The 18,355-nt window shown below is 48.2% G+C and overlaps 1 protein-coding gene across 4 annotated transcripts in view; it reads left to right on the top strand.

Moving 5' to 3' along the window:
• The window catches only part of IQSEC1 (IQ motif and Sec7 domain ArfGEF 1), a 539,967-nt gene that overhangs the window by 217,931 nt on the left and 303,681 nt on the right, over nucleotides 1-18,355 (top strand). The window contains exon 1 of one of the 4 annotated variants that reach the window (XM_054166431.1): nucleotides 13,072-13,194. The exons of the other annotated variants lie outside the window; for them this stretch is intronic. Coding sequence (XP_054022406.1) covers nucleotides 13,172-13,194 — 23 coding nt within the window. The 5' untranslated portion in view covers nucleotides 13,072-13,171. Of the gene's footprint in view, nucleotides 1-13,071; nucleotides 13,195-18,355 lie in introns of those variants that run through there. 4 annotated transcript variants of the gene reach the window in all.

The raw sequence follows: 18,355 nt of genomic DNA, 5'->3' as shown, positions 1-18,355 counted from the left end.
ATGAGGAAGAAATTCTTCCCAGCAAGAGAGATTGGCCCTTGGGATGTGCTGCCAAGGGAGGTGGTGGAGTCACCATCCCTGGAGGTGTTTAGGAAGAGCCTGGATGAGGCACTTGGTGCCATGGTTTAGTTGCATAGATGGTGTTGGGTGATAGGTTGGACTTGATGATCTGGAAGGTCTTTTCCAACCTGGTTAATTCCATTCCATTCCATTCCACTCCATTCCATTCCATTCCATTCCATTCCACTCCATTCCATTCCATTCCATTCCATTCCACTCCATTCCATTCCATTCCATTCCATTCTACTCTATACCTGATTCAGCCAGCATTTTCCAGGCTGAACTTGACTGTGTTTGCTGCAGCAAAAGGAATGGAATCATAGCAGTGAAATGAAAATCATACCGACTGCATGTAGTGCAGAGGACAAAGCAAAGGACAAAGGTGTTGAGCATTTGCACATAACAAGCCAACAAGCAAAACCCTTGGAAAAATAAGCATGGGGGTGGGGGAGGGAAAGGCAGCAGCAGATCTGATGTTGTTTTTAATTCGTTGTGGCTGCACCAAGTGCCTAGAGAGCCTATTTTTAGTACTTTAAAAGATGCCAATTTGTTAACTGAGAGTTGTTTCAAGAGAGATGATTGATTTATTTTTTTCTTCCCAGAGTCACATTCGGTGTGAGGGAGTTTGAGTAGTTTGCACATCAAGGGAGAGGGCAAAACTGCCTCAAAACAAGAGGACACAGTCTCAAGCTGTGCCAGGGGAGGCTTAGGCTGGATGTTAGGAAGAAGTTCTTCCCAGCAAGAGAGATTGGCCATTGGGATGTGCTACCCAGGGAGGTGGTGGAGTCACCATCCCTGGAGGTGTTTAGGAAGAGCCTGGATGAAGCACTTGGTGCCATGGTTTAGTTGCATAGATGGTGTTGGGTGATAGGTTGGACTTGATGATCAGGAAGGTCTTTTCCAACCTGGTTAATTCTATTCTATTCTATTCTATTCTATTCTATTCTATTCTATTCTATTCTATTCTATTCTATTCTATTCTATTCTATTCTATTCTATTCTATTCTATTCTACTCTATTCCATTCCATTCCATTCTATTCTATTCTACTCCTATTCTATTCTACTCCTATTCTATTCTATTCTATTCTATTCTATTCTATTCTATTCTATTCTATTCTATTCTATTCTATTCTATTCTATTCTATTCTATTCTATTCTATTCTATTCTATTCTACTCTACTCTATTCTAAAACAGAGACTCCAGAAAGGGGACCAGAAAATAAGGCTGTTGAGAGCTACCCAGAATCCTGGAATGGGTTGGGCTGGAAGGGACCTTACAGATCATCCAGTTCCAACCCCTCGCCAACCCCTTCCACTAGACCAGGTTGCTCAGGGCCTTGTCCAGCCTTACGTACCTTGTGTCTGTGTGTCTCTAGTCAAAGCAGGCAGTCAATAAAGGGTTTTGCTAAGGTGATCAGTTGGATAGGCTCAACAGGACTCTGGGCAACCTGATCTAGTTGAGGATGTCCCTGCTGACTGCAGAGAGGGTTGGACTGGATGACCTTCAGAGGTCCCTTCCAACCCAGACCAATCTGTGATTCTCTGATTCTCTGATACAAAGCATTCTCAGTGGCAGTGTGTGTTAGGACTGACTGCAGGGCTTGCAAAGCTATTTTAATTCGAGTGGGATCCATTTATTTATTTATTTTATAAGAAGAAGTCACTTTGCATAGTGGGAGGAGGTATAAATAGTTATTTCAGAGCCCTGTTTTAGCAGAGTTCTTAAGCATGACTTAAAATGAAGCTGTTTTTTACTTAGGGCTTAGTTTGCCTAGCAGAAAAAATGATGTTTTTAATAGGAATCATAGACTCCTAGAATAGTCCACAGCACTGTTGTCCAAAGGAATGAGTGTGGACAAATAGTTTGTACTTATGTGATGCAATTAGGAAAGAAATAGATCATAGAATCCTCAAATAGGTTGGGTTGGAAAGGACCTTAAAGCTCATCCAGTTCCAAACCCCCTGCCATGGGCAGGGACACCTCACACTACAGCAGGTTGCTCAAGGCCTCAGCCAGCCTGGCCTTGGAACACCTCCAGAGAGGAGGCAGCCACAGCCTCCCTGGGCAACCTGTGCCAGTGTCTCCCCACCCTCACTGGAAAGAATTTCTTCCTCATCTCCAGTCTCAATCTCCCCTCTCCCAGCTCACAGCCATTGCCCCTTGTCCTTGTCAAAAGTCCTTCCCCAGCTTTCTGGTAGCCCCTTTCAGGTCCTGGAAGGCTGCTCTAAGGTCTGCCTGGAGCCTTCTCTCCTCCCTTTGATATCCTTGTACACACAGGAAAAGAATTTATTGTGAGTGATAATCAACACATTTCTCCAGAGCTCTGTTCTGCTGCCAGTAACAGCTCATACTTGCAGTTCTTTCGTGCTGAGGCTTCATTTTGGTGAGGAGTGAGGGCCTTCCAGAGGAGCTGATGGCCGAGGAGAACCTGCTGGGATTTAGTGAGCTTTATTGTTGAGAGAGAGAGAGAGAGAAGGGAGCTGGGATAAAAGGGAGGAGTTTTTGTGAAATGATAGAAAATCCTTCCATTTTCATAGGAAATGGACAAGCTTGGAGAAATGGCTTGTTGAAGTGACTACAGTGCTGCTGGAGGCACACACCCGTGGGGGGTGGGGGCAGGAGGGACAGCTTGGCCTTGCTCTTTATGTGGAAATAATTGTCGTAAAGTCATTGAATGGTTTGGCTGGGACGGGACCTTTAAAGCTCACCCAGTCCAAGCCCCTGCACTCAGCAGGGCATCTGGAGCTAGAGCAGGTTGCCCAGAGCCCCAGCAACCTGACCTGGAATGGTTGTAGGGATGGAGCATCTCCCACCTCTCTGGGCAACCTGGGCCAGGGTCTAACCACCCTCGGTGTTAAAACATCATCCTTCTCTCCAGTCCAAATCTTCCTCTTTGAGTTCAAACCATCACCCCTTGTCCTGTCACAAAAGGCCCTGCTCCAAAGTCTGTGCCCAGTTTTCTGCTTGGTCCCTTGAAGCGCTGAAAGGCCACCAGAAGGTCTTCCTGGATCCTTTGCTTCTCCAGGCTGAACAACCCCAGCCTGACCTCACAGCAGAAGGCTTCCAGCCCTCTCAGCATTGCTGTGGCCTCGTCTGGCTCTCCTCCAGCAAACCTCTGTCTGTGCTGAGGACTCCAGGCCTGGCCCAGCACTGCAGGGGTGGTCTTAGCAGAGCAAAGCAGGGGGAGAATCTCCTCTCTCAACCTGCTGGCCAGAATATGGTCCTTCTGTGCAGGACTGTTCTGAATCACATCATCCCCCACCCTGTATTGATATTGGGCTGGCCCCTAGACAGTTGCAGGGCCCTGTTGAACCTCATGAGGTTCTCACAGACCCTTTTCTTGAACTTATCCAGGTGCCTCCAGATGAATCCCAGCCCTCAGACACATCAGCTCCACCATTCAGCTTGGTGTCATCTGCAAACGTGCTGTGGCTGCACTGGATCCCACTGTGTCAGTGATGAAGCTTTTAAACAGCACTGGTCCCTGTACAAACTCCTGAGGGACACCACTTGGCACTGATCTCCATCTGGACATTGTGTCGTGGACCACTGCCCTCTGGCTGTGGCCACCCAAGCAATTCCTTAGCCACTGAACAACCCACTCAGCAAATCCATTTCTTTCCAGTTTAGAGGGAAGGATGTTGTGGGCTTGGAAGGATTTTGGCTGTTTGGCATAAAGACCCTTTCAGTTGCCTCTGTCCAGTTCTGGGCTCCCCAGCTCAAGGAGGACAGGGACTTGCTGGAGAGGGCACAGCAAAGGGTTACAAAGATGCAGAGGGCACTGGAACTGCTCTGTGAGGAGGAAAGGCTGTGAGAGAATTGGGGCTGTTTAATCTGGAGAAGAGCAGCCTGAGGGGGGATCTGATCAATGCTGATCAATATTTCAAGGGCTGGTGTCAGGAGGATGGGACCAGACTCTTCTCAGTGGTGCCCAGTGCCAGGGCAAGAGGCAATGGGCACAAACTTGAACATCAGAAGCTCATCTAAACATGAGGAGGAGCTGCTTTAATTGAAGGCTGCTGGAGCTCTTGAGCAGGCTGCCCAGAGAGGTGGTGGAGTCTTCATCTCTGGAGACTTTCAAGGCCTGTCTGGGCACATTCCTTCTTTAGGAGACCCTGCCTTGGTGAGGTGCTTGTAATCAGTGATCTCTGGGAGCTCTTTCCACCCCCTGCCATTCTGTGACTCTGAAGCAGAGCACCAAAAACCAGCAGGCAAAAAAACTGAGATGAAATAAGTGCTTCTGACTGTGTTCAGGATAAACAGAGAGTGTGTGTAAGATAAAATAGATCCAGACACCAGCACAGGGAGCTTGGAACACAGAGGGATAAAATTAGTATTGCAGAGGGATTTCAACACAAGTGAGTGTCTATCAACTAATCAGTAACAACCCAGCTGAAAATGAGAAGCAGCTTGCTGAGAAAGCTCTGGGGCCTCTTACCAAAATAAACAGTAGGAAAAAAACCAATTTGGAGCTGCATCCATTCAGCACAACTATTTCAAGATATGATGGCAACTGAAAATGCTGTGCTGTGCCCTGGGGAGGGGCTTTTCCCTACAGCAGTGGGGGTCCCTTGGATGAGGAGCTGCTTGAACGAACAGCACAGCTGTCGGCCTTGCCCCTGCACCCCACGCTCAGGGCTTACTCTGTCATCAAGCTACTTGCCACTTGTTGTTCTGAGGCTCACAGCAACAGGGGAGGGTTAGCTTGGAGATTAGTAACAACTTCTTTGCTGCAAGAGTGGTCAGGCATTGGAGCAGGCTGCCCAGGGAGGTGCTGGAGTCCCCATCCCTGGAGGTGTTCAAGAAACCTGTGGCCATGGCACTCTGGGACATGGTTTAGTGGCCGTGGTGGTGTTGGGTTGAAGGTTGAGCACCATGATCTTAGAGAGCTTTTCCAACTTAAAATTCTATGATTGTGTCAGGACCAGGACCAGTTATGTTAAACTTCTATGTCAGTATGAAGGAAGCAGGGTAGGACAGGAATAAGACAGAAAGCTCTGGCCAGCCTGATCTAGTGTGGGGTGTCCCTGCCCATGGCAAGGGGGTTGGAACTAGATGATCCTTGTGGTCCCATCTAACCCTGACTGAGACTATGATACTATGAAGAAGGGGATGGATTTAAGCATGAGGAAGGCAGATTTAGACTGGATATTGGGAAGAAATTCTTTGCAGTGGGGATGATGAGACGCTGGAACAGGTTGCCCAGGGAGGTTGTGGATGCCCTTTGGAAGTGTTCAAGGCCAGGATGAGTGAGGCCTTGAGCAACCTGGGCTATTTGGAGCAGTTCCTGCCCATGGCAGGGGGCTGGAACTAGATCATCTTTAAGGTCCATTCCAACCTAAGGCATTCTATGAGTCTGTGATTCCTTGCAGTAATGGAAGGAAGAGAAATCTCAGCAGGGAGGAATGATTTTGGGGAATAGATAGTTCCCTGGCTGGGCAGGTTATTGATGTTGGTAACTCTTAAGAGGACTTAATGCTTATTGTGACTTGCTGTGCCTGCTGAAGCCCCTGGGAGATCTTCCCAATCATTTCAGTGGGTCTTTGTATTTAATACCTTTAGGTTGCAAACTCATCAGGGCAATGATTTGGCCATCTGCTCTCTAGGTCTTCACACACAGTGGCCTCAAATAACATCCTGTACAAGTATCTTGCTGAGTAGACTTTGCACCACCAGGGAAAGCTGCAACCCTGCCCTGTCCTGCTTGCTTTATTTTCCTTAGAAAGGAACAGCCTTTCTTCTTCTGATGGAGCAGCTCCACAGTAGGGCCACGAAAATGGTCAGGGAGTTGGAGCACCTCTGCTAGGAGGACAGGCTGAGGGAGCTGGGGCTGTTCAGCCTGGAGAAGAGAGGGCTCCAGGGAGACCTAATAGCAACCTGCCAGTGCCTGAAGGGAGTTACCAGAAGGCTGCAGAGAGACTGTTTGCAAAGGCCTGCAGGGACAGGAGCAGGGGCAATGGCTTCAAACTAGAGCAGAGCAGACAGAGATTGGATGTGAGGAACAAGTTCTTTACTATGAGGCTGGTGGAACACTGGAACAGGTTGCCCAGGGAGGTGGTTGAGGCCCCATCCCTGGAGGTATTCAAGGAGAGGCTGGACAGGGCTCTGGGCAACCTGATCTAGTTGGGGATGTCCCTGCTGACTGCAGTGGGGTTTGATTGGATGAGCTTTGGAGATCCCTTCCAGCCTGGACCATTCTGTGATTCTAAGTCAAAAGCTAAGGCTAAATACCCTGTGCAGCAACTAACCTTCCATTTTGTGGTATTCAATCAGTTGTAAAACATTTTAATTCACTTTGCTAAGAACCAAACATGGCCAGGCCTTGTCCTGTGCTTACTCATCGGGCCAGCTTTGTATTGTTTTAGGGGAGGGCTGAGGAAGGCGGTGATCTAAAGGTACATTGGCTCAAACAGCATCTTCAGACCATGCTTAACATAAATATACCACTCAGTCTGTTGTCTTGAAAAAATTCCTGAGTAAGATCTCTTAGAATCATAGAATCATGTCTGTTGGAAAAGACCTTAAAGATCATCAGGTCCAACCATTCCCTAACTAGCAGCTCAGCTTGGTTTGGAGCCAACAGGGTTTTGGTGTTTTCAGTTCTCATGATACCTGATCACACCGGAAGGAAATCTAAAACCAGAATGAAACCTTGCACAAAACAAGTGCAAAGATGCTGTGCACAGTAAAAGCTTCATGTCTGTGATCGTGCTTCACAGAATCTCAGTGTGGTGGGAGTTGGAAGAGACCTCTGGAGATCACCCAGTCCAAGCCCCCTGCTAAAGCAGGGCACCCACAGCAGCTTGCCCAGGAGCACAATGCCCAGGGGGGTTGGAATCTCTGCAGAGCAGGAGACTCCACAACCTCTCTGGGCAGCCTGCTCCAGGGCTCCAGCACCCTCAGACCAAACAAGTTTCTCCTTCTGTTCAGATGGAACCTTCTGGGCTGCCATTTGTGTCTGTTGCTCCTTTTCCTGTCTCTGGGTACCACTGACAAGAGCCTGGGGCCTCAGCCTCTTGCCCCACACCCTTTAGCTCTTGCCTAGCATTGCTCAGCCCCTGTGGGGCTGCTCTTCTCCAGGCTTAATAGCCCCAGGGCTCTCAGCCTTTCCTCCTCCCAGAGATACTCCAGCCACTTTGGAGCCTCTACAGACTCTCTCCAGCAGTTCCCTGTCTCTCTTGGACTGGCAAATCTGGATCTGGACCCAGTCCTTCAGATGAGGCCTCACCAGGATAAGGCAGAAGGTCAGGAGAACCTCCCTCGACCTGCTGGCCACACTCTTCTTGATGCAGCCCAGGATCCCATTGGCCTTCTTGGCCAGGAGGGCAGCTTGCTGCTTCCTGGTGAACTTGTGAATTAATAACTCTAGAAGTTATTCTTACTTCTGTCTTACTCTTCACTCTTTGTACAAGCAGTGCACTGCAGTGCCAGGCAGCTGCAGGGCCTGGAGTTAAGAACAGAAGGATCAGCCCAAGCCGCCAGGGTTGTTTGTGTTTTCCCTTTGTTGCGCACCAGCACTGATGGAGCTGCTTGACTTTACAGTATGTTGGAAAGCTGGTTTATGGGACTCTGCCTGTAATGGTTTGGTTTTATGAGCAGGCATTTATCTGTGTGATGTATTTGTGGCCATTAAAAGGGTTTGGCTGTGATGTGCAATCTCCCCACCTGCAAGCAGCTTTCAAATTGCACTGTGCCAGGGCTCTGTGTTTAGGATCTGCTGAAAATGAGGCAGTCTTTGAATCATTAGAAAGCTCTTCTGCAGCAAGATACCTTTAGGCTGTCTTCAGTGTGACAGCAAAACAACCTCTTTTGAGTCTGTATTGCTCTGAATTGTCTTAACTTGTGGGAAAAGTTAGCAGAAACCAAACCACCACATTAATGTCAGCCGGTGTTGGGAGACACGTGGATGGATGATTCAGATCAGGCCTTGCTCGTGGAGTGGGGATGTGGAATCATAGAATTGTTAGGGTTGGAAGGGTCATCCAGTTCCAATCCCCCTATTTAGATGTAGTTTCTTAAAGTGAGTGCTGAAGTACCTCTTGCTGCAGTATCCAAGCACTGCAGACTGATTTGGGGGGGATGGAGAAGTTTAGAGAAGGCTCCCAGGAGACCTTCTTGTGGCCTTCCAGTATCTGAAGGGGGCTCCAAGAAAGCTGGGGAGGGACTTATGAGGGTGTCAGGGAGGGATAGGACTGGGGGGAATGGAGCAAAACTAGAAATGGGTAGATTGAGATTGGATGTTAGGAAGAAGTTGTTGCCCATGAGGGTGGTGAGAGACTGGCACAGGTTGCCCAGGGAGGAGGTGGAAGCCTCCTGCCTGGAGGTTTTTGCAGCCAGGCTGGATGTGGCTGTGAGCAACCTGCTGTAGTGTGAGGTGTCCCTGCCCATGGCAGGAAGGTTGGAACTGGCTGATCCTTGAGGTTCCTTCCAATCCTGACAGTTCTATGATTCTAAGTCTGGGGGTTTTGTCTCCCCATCAATAATGGTTTTGAATATCTCCCTCTGTGGAGATATTCAAGACTCACCTGGATGCATTCCTGTGTATTCTGCTCTAGGTGATCCTGCTCTGCCAGGGGTTGGACTGGATGAGCTTTCTAGGTCACTTCCAGCCCCTAACATTCTGATTCAGTGACTCTGTGGTTTCCCGTTGCCTTGCTAGATCACTAACCCATGTTGATGTGTCTCCAGGGCTTTGGCAGCCCGGAGAGTTCTACACATGACCATCAGTTTGACTTTAGGTGAAGCTGAATGGCTTCACCTAAATGCATGTCTGCTAGAGATAAAAGTCTTATCTTGGTTCCCAGTCTAGCAGGAATTTGTGTGGCAGGTAAGTGGGAGGTGAATGGTAGGTTGTAGACTTAACTGTTTGGCTTCAGGCAGATGGTTGACCAAAAGGGAGTACCTTAAAGCTTTTTGACACTAAAGGTGGTCATTTGCAAATCAGTTTGGGCCAAAGTCCATCAGAATATAGAATCAGATTCATTTTGGTTGGAAAAGCCCAACCAGTCAGCCTAAGACCACCATGGCCATTAAACCATGTCCCACAGTGCTATGTCCACAGGTTTCTTGAACACCTCCAGGGATGGGGACTCCAGCACCTCCCTGGGCAGCCTGGCCCAATGCCTGACCACTCTTTCAGGGAAGAAATGTTTTCTAATATCCAAACATTAGGAAAATCTGCTTTTGCAAAGCTCCATTTTCTAGCAGCATCTTGGCCACTTCATGCTCCTCTTCAACCCAAGGAACTTCACAGGTAGTGCTGTGATGAGGAGCACTTGGCTGACCCCCTGCTCTCTCTTCTTTTGGAAATACTACCTCTGGCCATGAAACAGCTCTGGACTGATCACTTGACCATGGCAAATGAGCTGCCCTCATCAGTGTGTTCTGGTATATATTTAACTGAATAATGTGAGCAGATGGTCATTGTGTTGATTCATGAAGCAAGGGAGGAAGCTTGGCTGTCTTGATAACATACGGCCTGAGTGCTGAGCATCAGAGTGGGGCAAGAAACAGGGAACAGGAGGGGAAAAGGGAATTTCTGTGGAGTGGAGTTGGTTATTCTTTTGTTGCTGGGGTTGGGGATTTTTGGTGGTTTGGTGTCCTGCTTTGAGGCCAGGCAGATCCTCTCTTGCCCTTGAGAGGGGCAGAAGAATGGCACTCATCACACAGATGGATTGTGAAGTGATGGAAAGTTTAAATGGAAAAGCACTAAGTGTTGTCCAGAAGCTGCAAAGCACAGTGACAACAGAAACCCAAAGCATACAGAGTCCCCTACAGCACACCCAAAAGCCTCCCAACACTTCCCTTCTCCTCACCTGAGGATATACCCAAATCCCCCAGGGCTCTTTCTTCCCCCCACACTGCTAGGCTGATCTCAGCTGGCCAGGTCTGAGACTGCCCATCCCCCTTCTCCTCCTGGCATTAGGCCTAGCCAGGCTAAGAGGCCCTGAGATAACTCCCCCAGCATTACCTGATAGGGAGCATCTCGCATGGGAGCAGAGAGCGAAGAAAGAGGAAGAGAAAGACTTTGCAGATGGATTTATAGGGTGCAGGATTTATGGGTAGAAATAGGCTGTTCCCTGTGCCCACCTCCTGGGCTGGACACTTGGGACACCAGAGGTACAACTTACGTGGCAGGAACAGGAGGCACCCAGCCTGAACTGCCACATTTAGTTTGGTTGGTTTGGGGTTTTTATGAAGGACCTCAGTGGACAGGAATAAAATAAAAGCAAGCTTAGCTGACCCATCAATCGCTTACATGTGGTCATTTCCCTGGAGACAGAGACTTCCAATGATTGCCCATTGGAATGGGCTGCCCGGGGAGGTGTTGGAGTCGCTGTCATTGGAGGTGTTCAGGAGGAGACTTGATGGGGTGCTTGGTGCCATGGGTTAGTTGTTTGGGTGGTGTTGGATTGGTTGATGGGTTGGACGCGATGATCTTGAAGGTCTCTTCCAACCTGGTTTATTCTATGTATCTTCTATGTATGTATCTTTAGAGCACAGGCATGATGCTGCTGAAATGCACCACTGACAGTGCTGAGGGGAGATGGGAGGACAGTAGTCTGCAGAACTGTGAAACCTCAGAGGGGTTGTGGAGTCTAAGTCTCTAGAGAGATTCCAACCCAGCCCCGGCCGTTGTGATCCAGGGCAAGCTGCTGTGGGTGCCCTGCTTTGGCAGGGGGGTCGGATTGCATGATCCCCTGAAGTCACTTCTAAACCTCATTTCACGTTGGGATTGTGTGAAACTTCTCACTTTGCTGTTAATGACAACAAATCTTTTGTAGAGAAAAAAACAATATATATTAAAGTAATAGCTCTTCAGTTTTGGTGGGGGAGAAGGGTTGGGGGGGGGGGGTGTTGTTGGTTGGTTTGGGGTTTTGGTTGGGGTTTTTTTGAGTGGGTTTTTTTCTTGGTTTGGGGGTTGATTGTTATTCTTTTGCAAAGAACAACTTTAATTTGGGCTTCTCGGGGTTTGGTTTTGTTTTGCTTTGTTTCTTTTGAAAAGAACAACTTTAATTTGTTCTTTTGGCTGGGTTTTTTTCTTTTGAGTCCTGTGCCCACTTCTGGGCTCCTCAGTTTAGAAAAGATGTTGAGATGCTGGAAGGTGTCCAGAGAAGGGCAACAAAGCTGGGGAGGGGTCTGGAGCACAGCCCTGTGAGGAGAGGCTGAGGGAGCTGGGGTTGCTTAGCCTGGAGAAGAGGAGGCTCAGGGGAGACCTTCTTGCTCTCTCCAGCTCCCTCCAGGGAGGTTGTAGCCAGGTGGGGGTTGGTCTCTTCTCCCAGGCAAGCAGCACCAGAACAAGAGGACAGAGTCTCAAGCTGTGCCAGGGAAGGTTTAGGCTGGAGGTTAGGAAGAAATTCTTCCCAGCAAGAGAGATTGGCCCTTGGGATGTGCTGCCCAGGAAGGTGGTGGAGACACCATCACTGGAGGAGGAGGAGCCTGGCTGAGGCACTTGGTGCCATGGTTAATTGATCAGATGGTGTTGGGTGAGAGGTTGGACTTGATGACCTCTGAGGTCTTTTCCAACCTGGTTAATTCTATTCTATTCCATTCCATTCCATTCCATTCTACTTCAAAGAACAAGTTTAATTTGGTTTTTGTTTGTTTGTTTGGGTTTTTCTTTCTTTTGCAAAGAACAACTTTTTGTTTGCTTGCTTATTCTTTTGCAAGGAACAACTTTAATTTGGGGGGTTTGGTTGGGTTTTTTTTGTTCTTTTGCAAAGAACAACTTCAGTTTGGGGTGGGGGGTTTTGTTTGGGTTTTTCTTCGGGGGGTTTATTTTCTTTTGCAAAGAACTACTTTAATTTTGGGGTGTTTTTTCTGTTTGGGATTTTGGGGGGGTGTTATTTTCTTTTGCAAAGAACTACTTTAATTTTGTTGGGGTGTTTTTGTTTGGGTTTTTGGGGGGAGTATTTTGCAAAGAACAACTTCAATTTTGGGATGTTTTTTGTTTGGGTTTTTTTGGGGGGGGTGTATTTTTTTTTTGCAAAGAGCTACTTTAATTTTGTTGGGGTTTTTTTGTTTGGGTTTTGGGGGGCAGTATTTTCTTTTGCAAAGAACAACTTCAATTTTGGGGTGTTTTTTGTTTGGGTTTTTTTTTTGGGGGGGGGGTGTCTTATTTTCTCTTGCAAAGAACAACTTTAATTTGGCTTTTTGTTTGCTTTTTCTTTGGCAAAGAGCAAAACCATCATGCTCCCCCCCCCCCATTAATTAGGGTCTGCAGGAGATTTAACCAAGAAGCTAATTCCATAAACCATTAGGCAGCTATCCTTGTTATCTAACCCATGGAGCTCACGAACTCCCAGCCTGGCCCAGCTGCAAGGAGCAGCTGGGTTAGGTTCAGGGTGTTGTGGTTTCCACCCGAGCAGCACTGTTCACCGGAGCGCGTTCTCCTGGGCAGGAGCTTAATCTCCTCCTTCGCTCCCTGTCTCTCCTGGCTGCCGATTAGCTTCGCCGTCTTATCAGTGTGTGTCATAGTATGTGGCTATAAATTGACTTTGCAGTGAGGAGGGAATAGGGCTCCTCTTCACAGATGCTGCTGTTGCCATGGAGATGAAAGGACCAATGGCCTTGCCTCGGTTTGGGCTGTACTACAGCGCTCACACGGAGATGGTGCAGTCGCAAACGCGACATTTGGTGCTTTTCTATTTCAGTCTAAATAGCAACTGAGAGAGCATATTGTGGGGTTGTTTCTTTGGGTTCTCTTCCCTCGGGGATGAAGTTTGAGAATCAATACAGCTTGGGGACTTTTTGCGGCGGCAGAGAGCAAGCCCACCGGGGACGTGAGAAGAGCGTGGCTGCTTCACGCCTCCCCAACCTCCTCTCCGGGAAAAACCTTTTGGCTTCGCAAAACACAACCCTGTAGAGCCTTTGGGTTTATCTGATGCGGTGTTTGGTGCTGGTTACATCACCAGCTGACTTGTCTGTGATGTTCCAGCGAGGCTGATCGCGAGTGAGCGTGCCGAAGCTGTGAATGTGATCTTCAGTTCGGTTTGGTGGTTGGTTTTTTTTGGTTTTAATCAATTCATTTCTTTCCTTAAGAAAGAGCTTTCCTACCTCAGGTTGCCTGAGAGAAAAACATAAATACCCAACCCACCTGACAGTCAAGGATGGCTTGCAGAAGGTGTTATTTGTGAGTACCTTTTCATTCTTCATCTGTCATCACGTCTCCGGTATGGGTGTCGAGGAGTCCAGAAGTGGGAGTAGTGCTCAGGTTATTGTTTGGTGGCTTGCTTTCCACAAACCATTTTTTAGGGTGTTACCTGATTTGGGGGGGTTTGGCAGCTGAATGATCCCTGTATCAGGAATCCATAGATGGTGCTTGTGTGTGTGCACAGGGGCATTCAATATATAACAGAATAAAGTGAAGGAGTCTATGTTGAGCAGTGGAAATAAATACCAAACCCCTGTTTTGCGCACAAGAAGCCATGGCAGGGTGCTAGGACTTCTGGCTGTGACGAGTCAAGGATCTCTCTTCCATTTTGTTTGAATGCTTTGTCATATTAAAGCCTAATCTGTCTTTTAAATACATCACTATTGCTACACTGCTCTGGGGTGCAGCCTCAAGCAGAACGACATCAACAGGCAACGTAGCATGGTGGGGTTTGTTGTTGTGGCATATATGCTTGATCAGAAGCTAAGGATGCCTTAATTGCTCGCTGTTTAATTGACCAGTTTCTGAAAGGTTGTAGTCAGCTCAGCAGGAGTTCAGTGTCTCATGCCTTCCAGCAGCTCTGTGCCTGAGCTGTCACGTTTGGTGGAGTGCTTCGCCACTTGTAGCCAGAGAAAGACGGTGCTGAAGTTTGCGTCTGCCCTTGGTGGCAGCAGCTAGGGGAGAGATGGAAACCACCCTGGGTGGCATGATTTGGCTGGGTTCTAGTGGTCCCACAGAACCCTTGCTCTGGCACACCCATACACACCTCAGGGTAAAACCAGAGCCGGCCAAGATGGTTCAGTTAAGTTGTCCTCTGTCAGCCACCCTCGCTCCCACCAGTGCTTGGCTTCTAACCCGGTGGTTTGAAATGGCTGTGCCTGCTGCTTGTGTTTCTGAACTCTGCTGAAAGGTCCTCTCCAGTTAGGGTTAAATTTTAGGTTTGGCAGGGGGTTGTACATTAAGCAGCTGCAGTTGGCATCTGTAACCTTTTTAATGATTTTAGTAGTGCCTGTGAGGAGGTCTTAATTTGAGGATCTTAACCTGCTTCTCCTTCAGTAGCACTGTGCAGGCAGAGGAGCCATGCAAGAATAAAGTACTCAAAATGAATGCTGAAAGAGTGATGAAGTCTGTTCCTAAGTTTTCTTCAGCCTTCTGGTTTATGGTTTGATGGCATGATGATGGCATGAATGGTCAGGCTGAAATGGTTTCAAATCAAAACAAACTCAGAGCTGTAGGTAGGAAGAAGTGAACTTGGGGGAATAGGTTGTAGCCTTCCATGTGTGCGTGGATTGGCTTTAAATAGAACACCGTGTGTTTACACCAGGGAGAAGCAGCAATGTTTGTGTTGGACTCCATTTTAATGTGAGTTCTGGCATCTGGGCATTTGGTAACTCAGCAGGGGACAGAATTTGATGTAGCACTTCAGGAGGTGGTTTGATGACCACGGTGGTCTCAGGTTGAAGGCTGGACTCGATGGTCTTAAAGGTCTCTTCCAATGAAAACAAATCTCACAGTGCTTATCTTGTGGTGTCAAAGAACATTGACTGTCCCTGGGCTACTTTCTTTAGCTGCAATATTGCAGTCTTATTTATAGAAGCATTGTACAGCATTTGCCTCTGTTCCTGCCTACGTATCTGATATCTTTCACCTGCCTCAGCACATTGCTGTAGAAAACAAGATCTGAACTGTGGCTTCTCCTGTAATGCTGTGTTTTAGTTCCTATTTAGACAAGTTGATGCTGATAGCTGAAAAGAAGGGAAATGCCAGCCTGAGGGCTTTTGTAGAACTAATTCTCTGGGACACAGGTACTCAAAAAAAACCCCACTTTGTGCTCTTTAAAACTGATCTGTTCTGAATGCTGGAAATGGGTGAAACGGTGAAATACAGTAGGTCTCTCACGGGTGAGTTAGTTTCAAGGTGATAAATACTCTCTCAGTATTCCAATATGATATAGAGATATATATATATATATTAAGGATTTGGGCCTTGGGGGAAGGAAAAAAAACCCAACCATACAAATAATTGCAATAAAATGTAGATAGCAGGATAGCTGCTGTCCTAAGCCCAGCCAAACAACAACGCCAGCCTGCTCGGATTTGGGAGAGATTTTCTCCTTTCTTTCATATGCTGCACCGAATCAAGCAGATGTCAGCTCCCCATTGTTTTAAGTGATGGGATTTGCCTCGCTGTAAATCTCGTATGCTGGATCTGTGTAATTTCATTCTCTGCACATTAATGTTTGCCCTCTTTCCCGAGCTTCAAATCCAATCTGTGTGGATGGCGCTGCTTGGGTTTGCTTGCGCTCTCGCTTATTGCTTCTGGGAGATGAGAAGCGGGGCCCTGTCCGGTAATGTCGCTGGGAGCTTCCTGAGGAATCCTGGCACCTAACCTAAATGCAGACTTGGGGAATGCAGAAATGATGCAGTGAATCCCCCAGTTTTCTGATTATACCTGAAAGTTTGTTTTCCTTCTGCCGCTCACAGTTCCGTGGCCCTTGACTCCTTCTTCCTGGCGTTGTGCCACCTGAGGTTTTCACTATGGATTTTGAAAGTAAGCACAAACGGGCTTTATCCACATGGGAAATGCTTGTGCATCACCTTGCCGAAGAGAGGGGGTTGTAGTAAGCCTTAATCAAAAGGGAATTGAAAGTTCATAATTAGAAGTATCTGCTTAATTAAATTCACCCTGGCTGCAGCTACCTCAGCACTGGAGGCCTCCTGCAAAGCGTGTGTGACGGGGATGCAGAGGCGTCACCTCTTGCCTGCTTCTAGTTCTGTGCTTCATTTTCATGAAATGTGAAAGAAAAACAAACAAACAAAAAAAAGGTGATAATTCTTTTAAAAATAATTATCCATGAGGTTAATTAAGCATTGTGCTCCAGGATGGGACAGAAATAGCTGCTGCTCATCGCTTCGCGTGCTGTGACGGCGCTGGGTTTTATTCGGCAAGAGATCATCATTATGTGAAGGTCCTTTGGACGGAGGAGAGCTGAGGGAAAGCCTTCCCTAGGCAAGCCCAGCTGTGGCCACTTGAGCAGGAAGTACTAAAATGGGTAGCAGCATTCAAAACAAGGAGCTATCAGTTTGCTTGATACTGCCACGTGCACAGATGCTGGCTGATAATCACGTTGATGGCAACCAAATCTTAGGGGATAAGCAAAAGTCAGTGGTCTGTACTCTAGGCTGGCTGTGCCCGTCTCTTAGTATCATAGAATCAGCCAGGTTGGAAAAGGCCTCAGAGATCATCAAGTCCAACCTATCACCCAACACCTCATGACTAACTAAACCATGGCTCCAAGTGCCACATCCAATCCCCTCTTTAACACCTCCAGGGATGGGGACTCCACCACCTCCCTGGGCAGCACATCCCAATGGCCAATTACTCTCTCAGTGAAGAACTTTCTCCTCACCTCCAGCCTAAACTTCCCCTGGCACAGCTTGAGACTGTGCCCTCTTGTTCTGGTGCTGGCTGCCTGGGAGAAGAGACCAAGCCCCACCTGGCTACAACCTCCCTTCAGGGAGTTGGAAAGAGCAATGAGGTCTCCCTTGAGCCTCCTCTTCTCCAGGCTAAACACCCCCAGCTCCTCAGCCTCTCCTCACAGAGCTGTGCTCCAGACCTCTCACCAGCTTCTGGACATGTTCAAGTGTCTCAATGTCCGTCCTAAATTGAGGGGTCCAGAACTGGACACAGGACTCAAGATGTGGCCTAACCAGTGCTGAGCACAGGGCACAATGACCTCCCTGCTCCTGCTGGCCACACTGTTCCTGATGCAGGCCAGGATGCCCTTGGCCTTCTTGGCCACCTGGGCACACTGCTGGCTCATGTTCAGCTGCTGTCACCCAGTCCCCCCAGGTCCCTTTCTGCCTGGCTGCTCTCCAGCCACTCTGAACCCAGATGTTGAGCCTGGAGAGGAGGAGTTTATGGGGAGACCTAATAGCAGCCTTGGAGTAGCTGAAGGGAGCTACAAGAAGGTTGCAGAGGGACTGTTTACAAAGGCCTGCAGGGACAGGACAAAGGCAATGGCTTTAAGCTGGAGAAGAACAGATTTAGATTGGATGTGAGGAGTTCTTTACTATGAGGGTGGTGGAACACTGGAACAGCTTGCTCAGGGAGGAGGTTGTGGCTCCTTCCCTGGAGGGTGAGGCTGGACAGGGCTCAGGGCAACCTGATCTAGTTGGGGATGTCTCTGCTGAGTGCAGAGGGGCTGGACTGGATGAGCTTTGGTCCCTTCCAACCGAGACCATTCTGTGATTCTATGTGTGGTCGTTTGAGGCCTTTAAGATAAAAAACACAGAATTGAGTCCTCCAGGAGGACCAGAAAGGTCCAGGGATGGGCCAGAAAATTGTCATTTTGCCATTCAATTGCAGAATTCTGCTATCTGTTTATAAGTTGGCAGCAAGGCCAACTCCTCTTTTTTGGACCTGCTGGAAGGTATCCAGCGAAGGGCCACAAGGATGAGCGGAGGGCTGGAGCTGCTCTGCTGTGGAGACAGACTGAGGGAGTTGGGGTTGTGCAGTCTGGAGAAGAGAAGGCTCCCAGGAGACCTTCTTGTGGCCTTCCAGTATCTGAAGGGGGCTTCAAGAAAGCTGGGGAGGGACTTTTGAGGGTGTCAGGGAGTGATAGGACTGGGGGAAATGGAGAAAACCTAGAAATGGGGAGATTCAGATTGGATGTGAGGAAGAAGTTGTTGCCCATGAGGTGTTTGCAGCCAGGCTGGATGTGGCTGTGAGCAACCTGCTGTAGTGTGAGGTGTCCCTGCCCATGGCAGGGGGGGTTGGAACTGGATGATCCTTGAGGTCCCTTCCAACCCTGACAATTCTGTGATTCTTTTCTCCCTCCTTTCTGCTCCTACCTTCTTGTAACAATGGGAGAGGAGGCCTGGTTATGGCCTTCAGAGGCCTGACTAATTCTTACTGTGCAATCCTGGCCTGCTTAGGCAAGGGATCTATGGGGGCAGAAAATGAGCAGTGGGGTCTGTGGTTTAGTCTGGTTTGGGGGGATTTTCACATATCCTGTATATGTATTAGGTGTTAAGGATCCATGTGTTCTGTATTTTCCTCTGTATGTTTGAATGTAATCCTCTATTTCTCACTGATTCAATGACAGCCTCTTGATTTTCCTTCTTGTGGGAGTAAAATG

Source organism: Dryobates pubescens, chromosome 1 (genome assembly GCF_014839835.1).
Source record: "Dryobates pubescens isolate bDryPub1 chromosome 1, bDryPub1.pri, whole genome shotgun sequence".
NCBI lineage: Eukaryota > Metazoa > Chordata > Aves > Piciformes > Picidae > Dryobates > Dryobates pubescens.
This window is presented reverse-complemented; position numbering and strand designations above follow the sequence as displayed.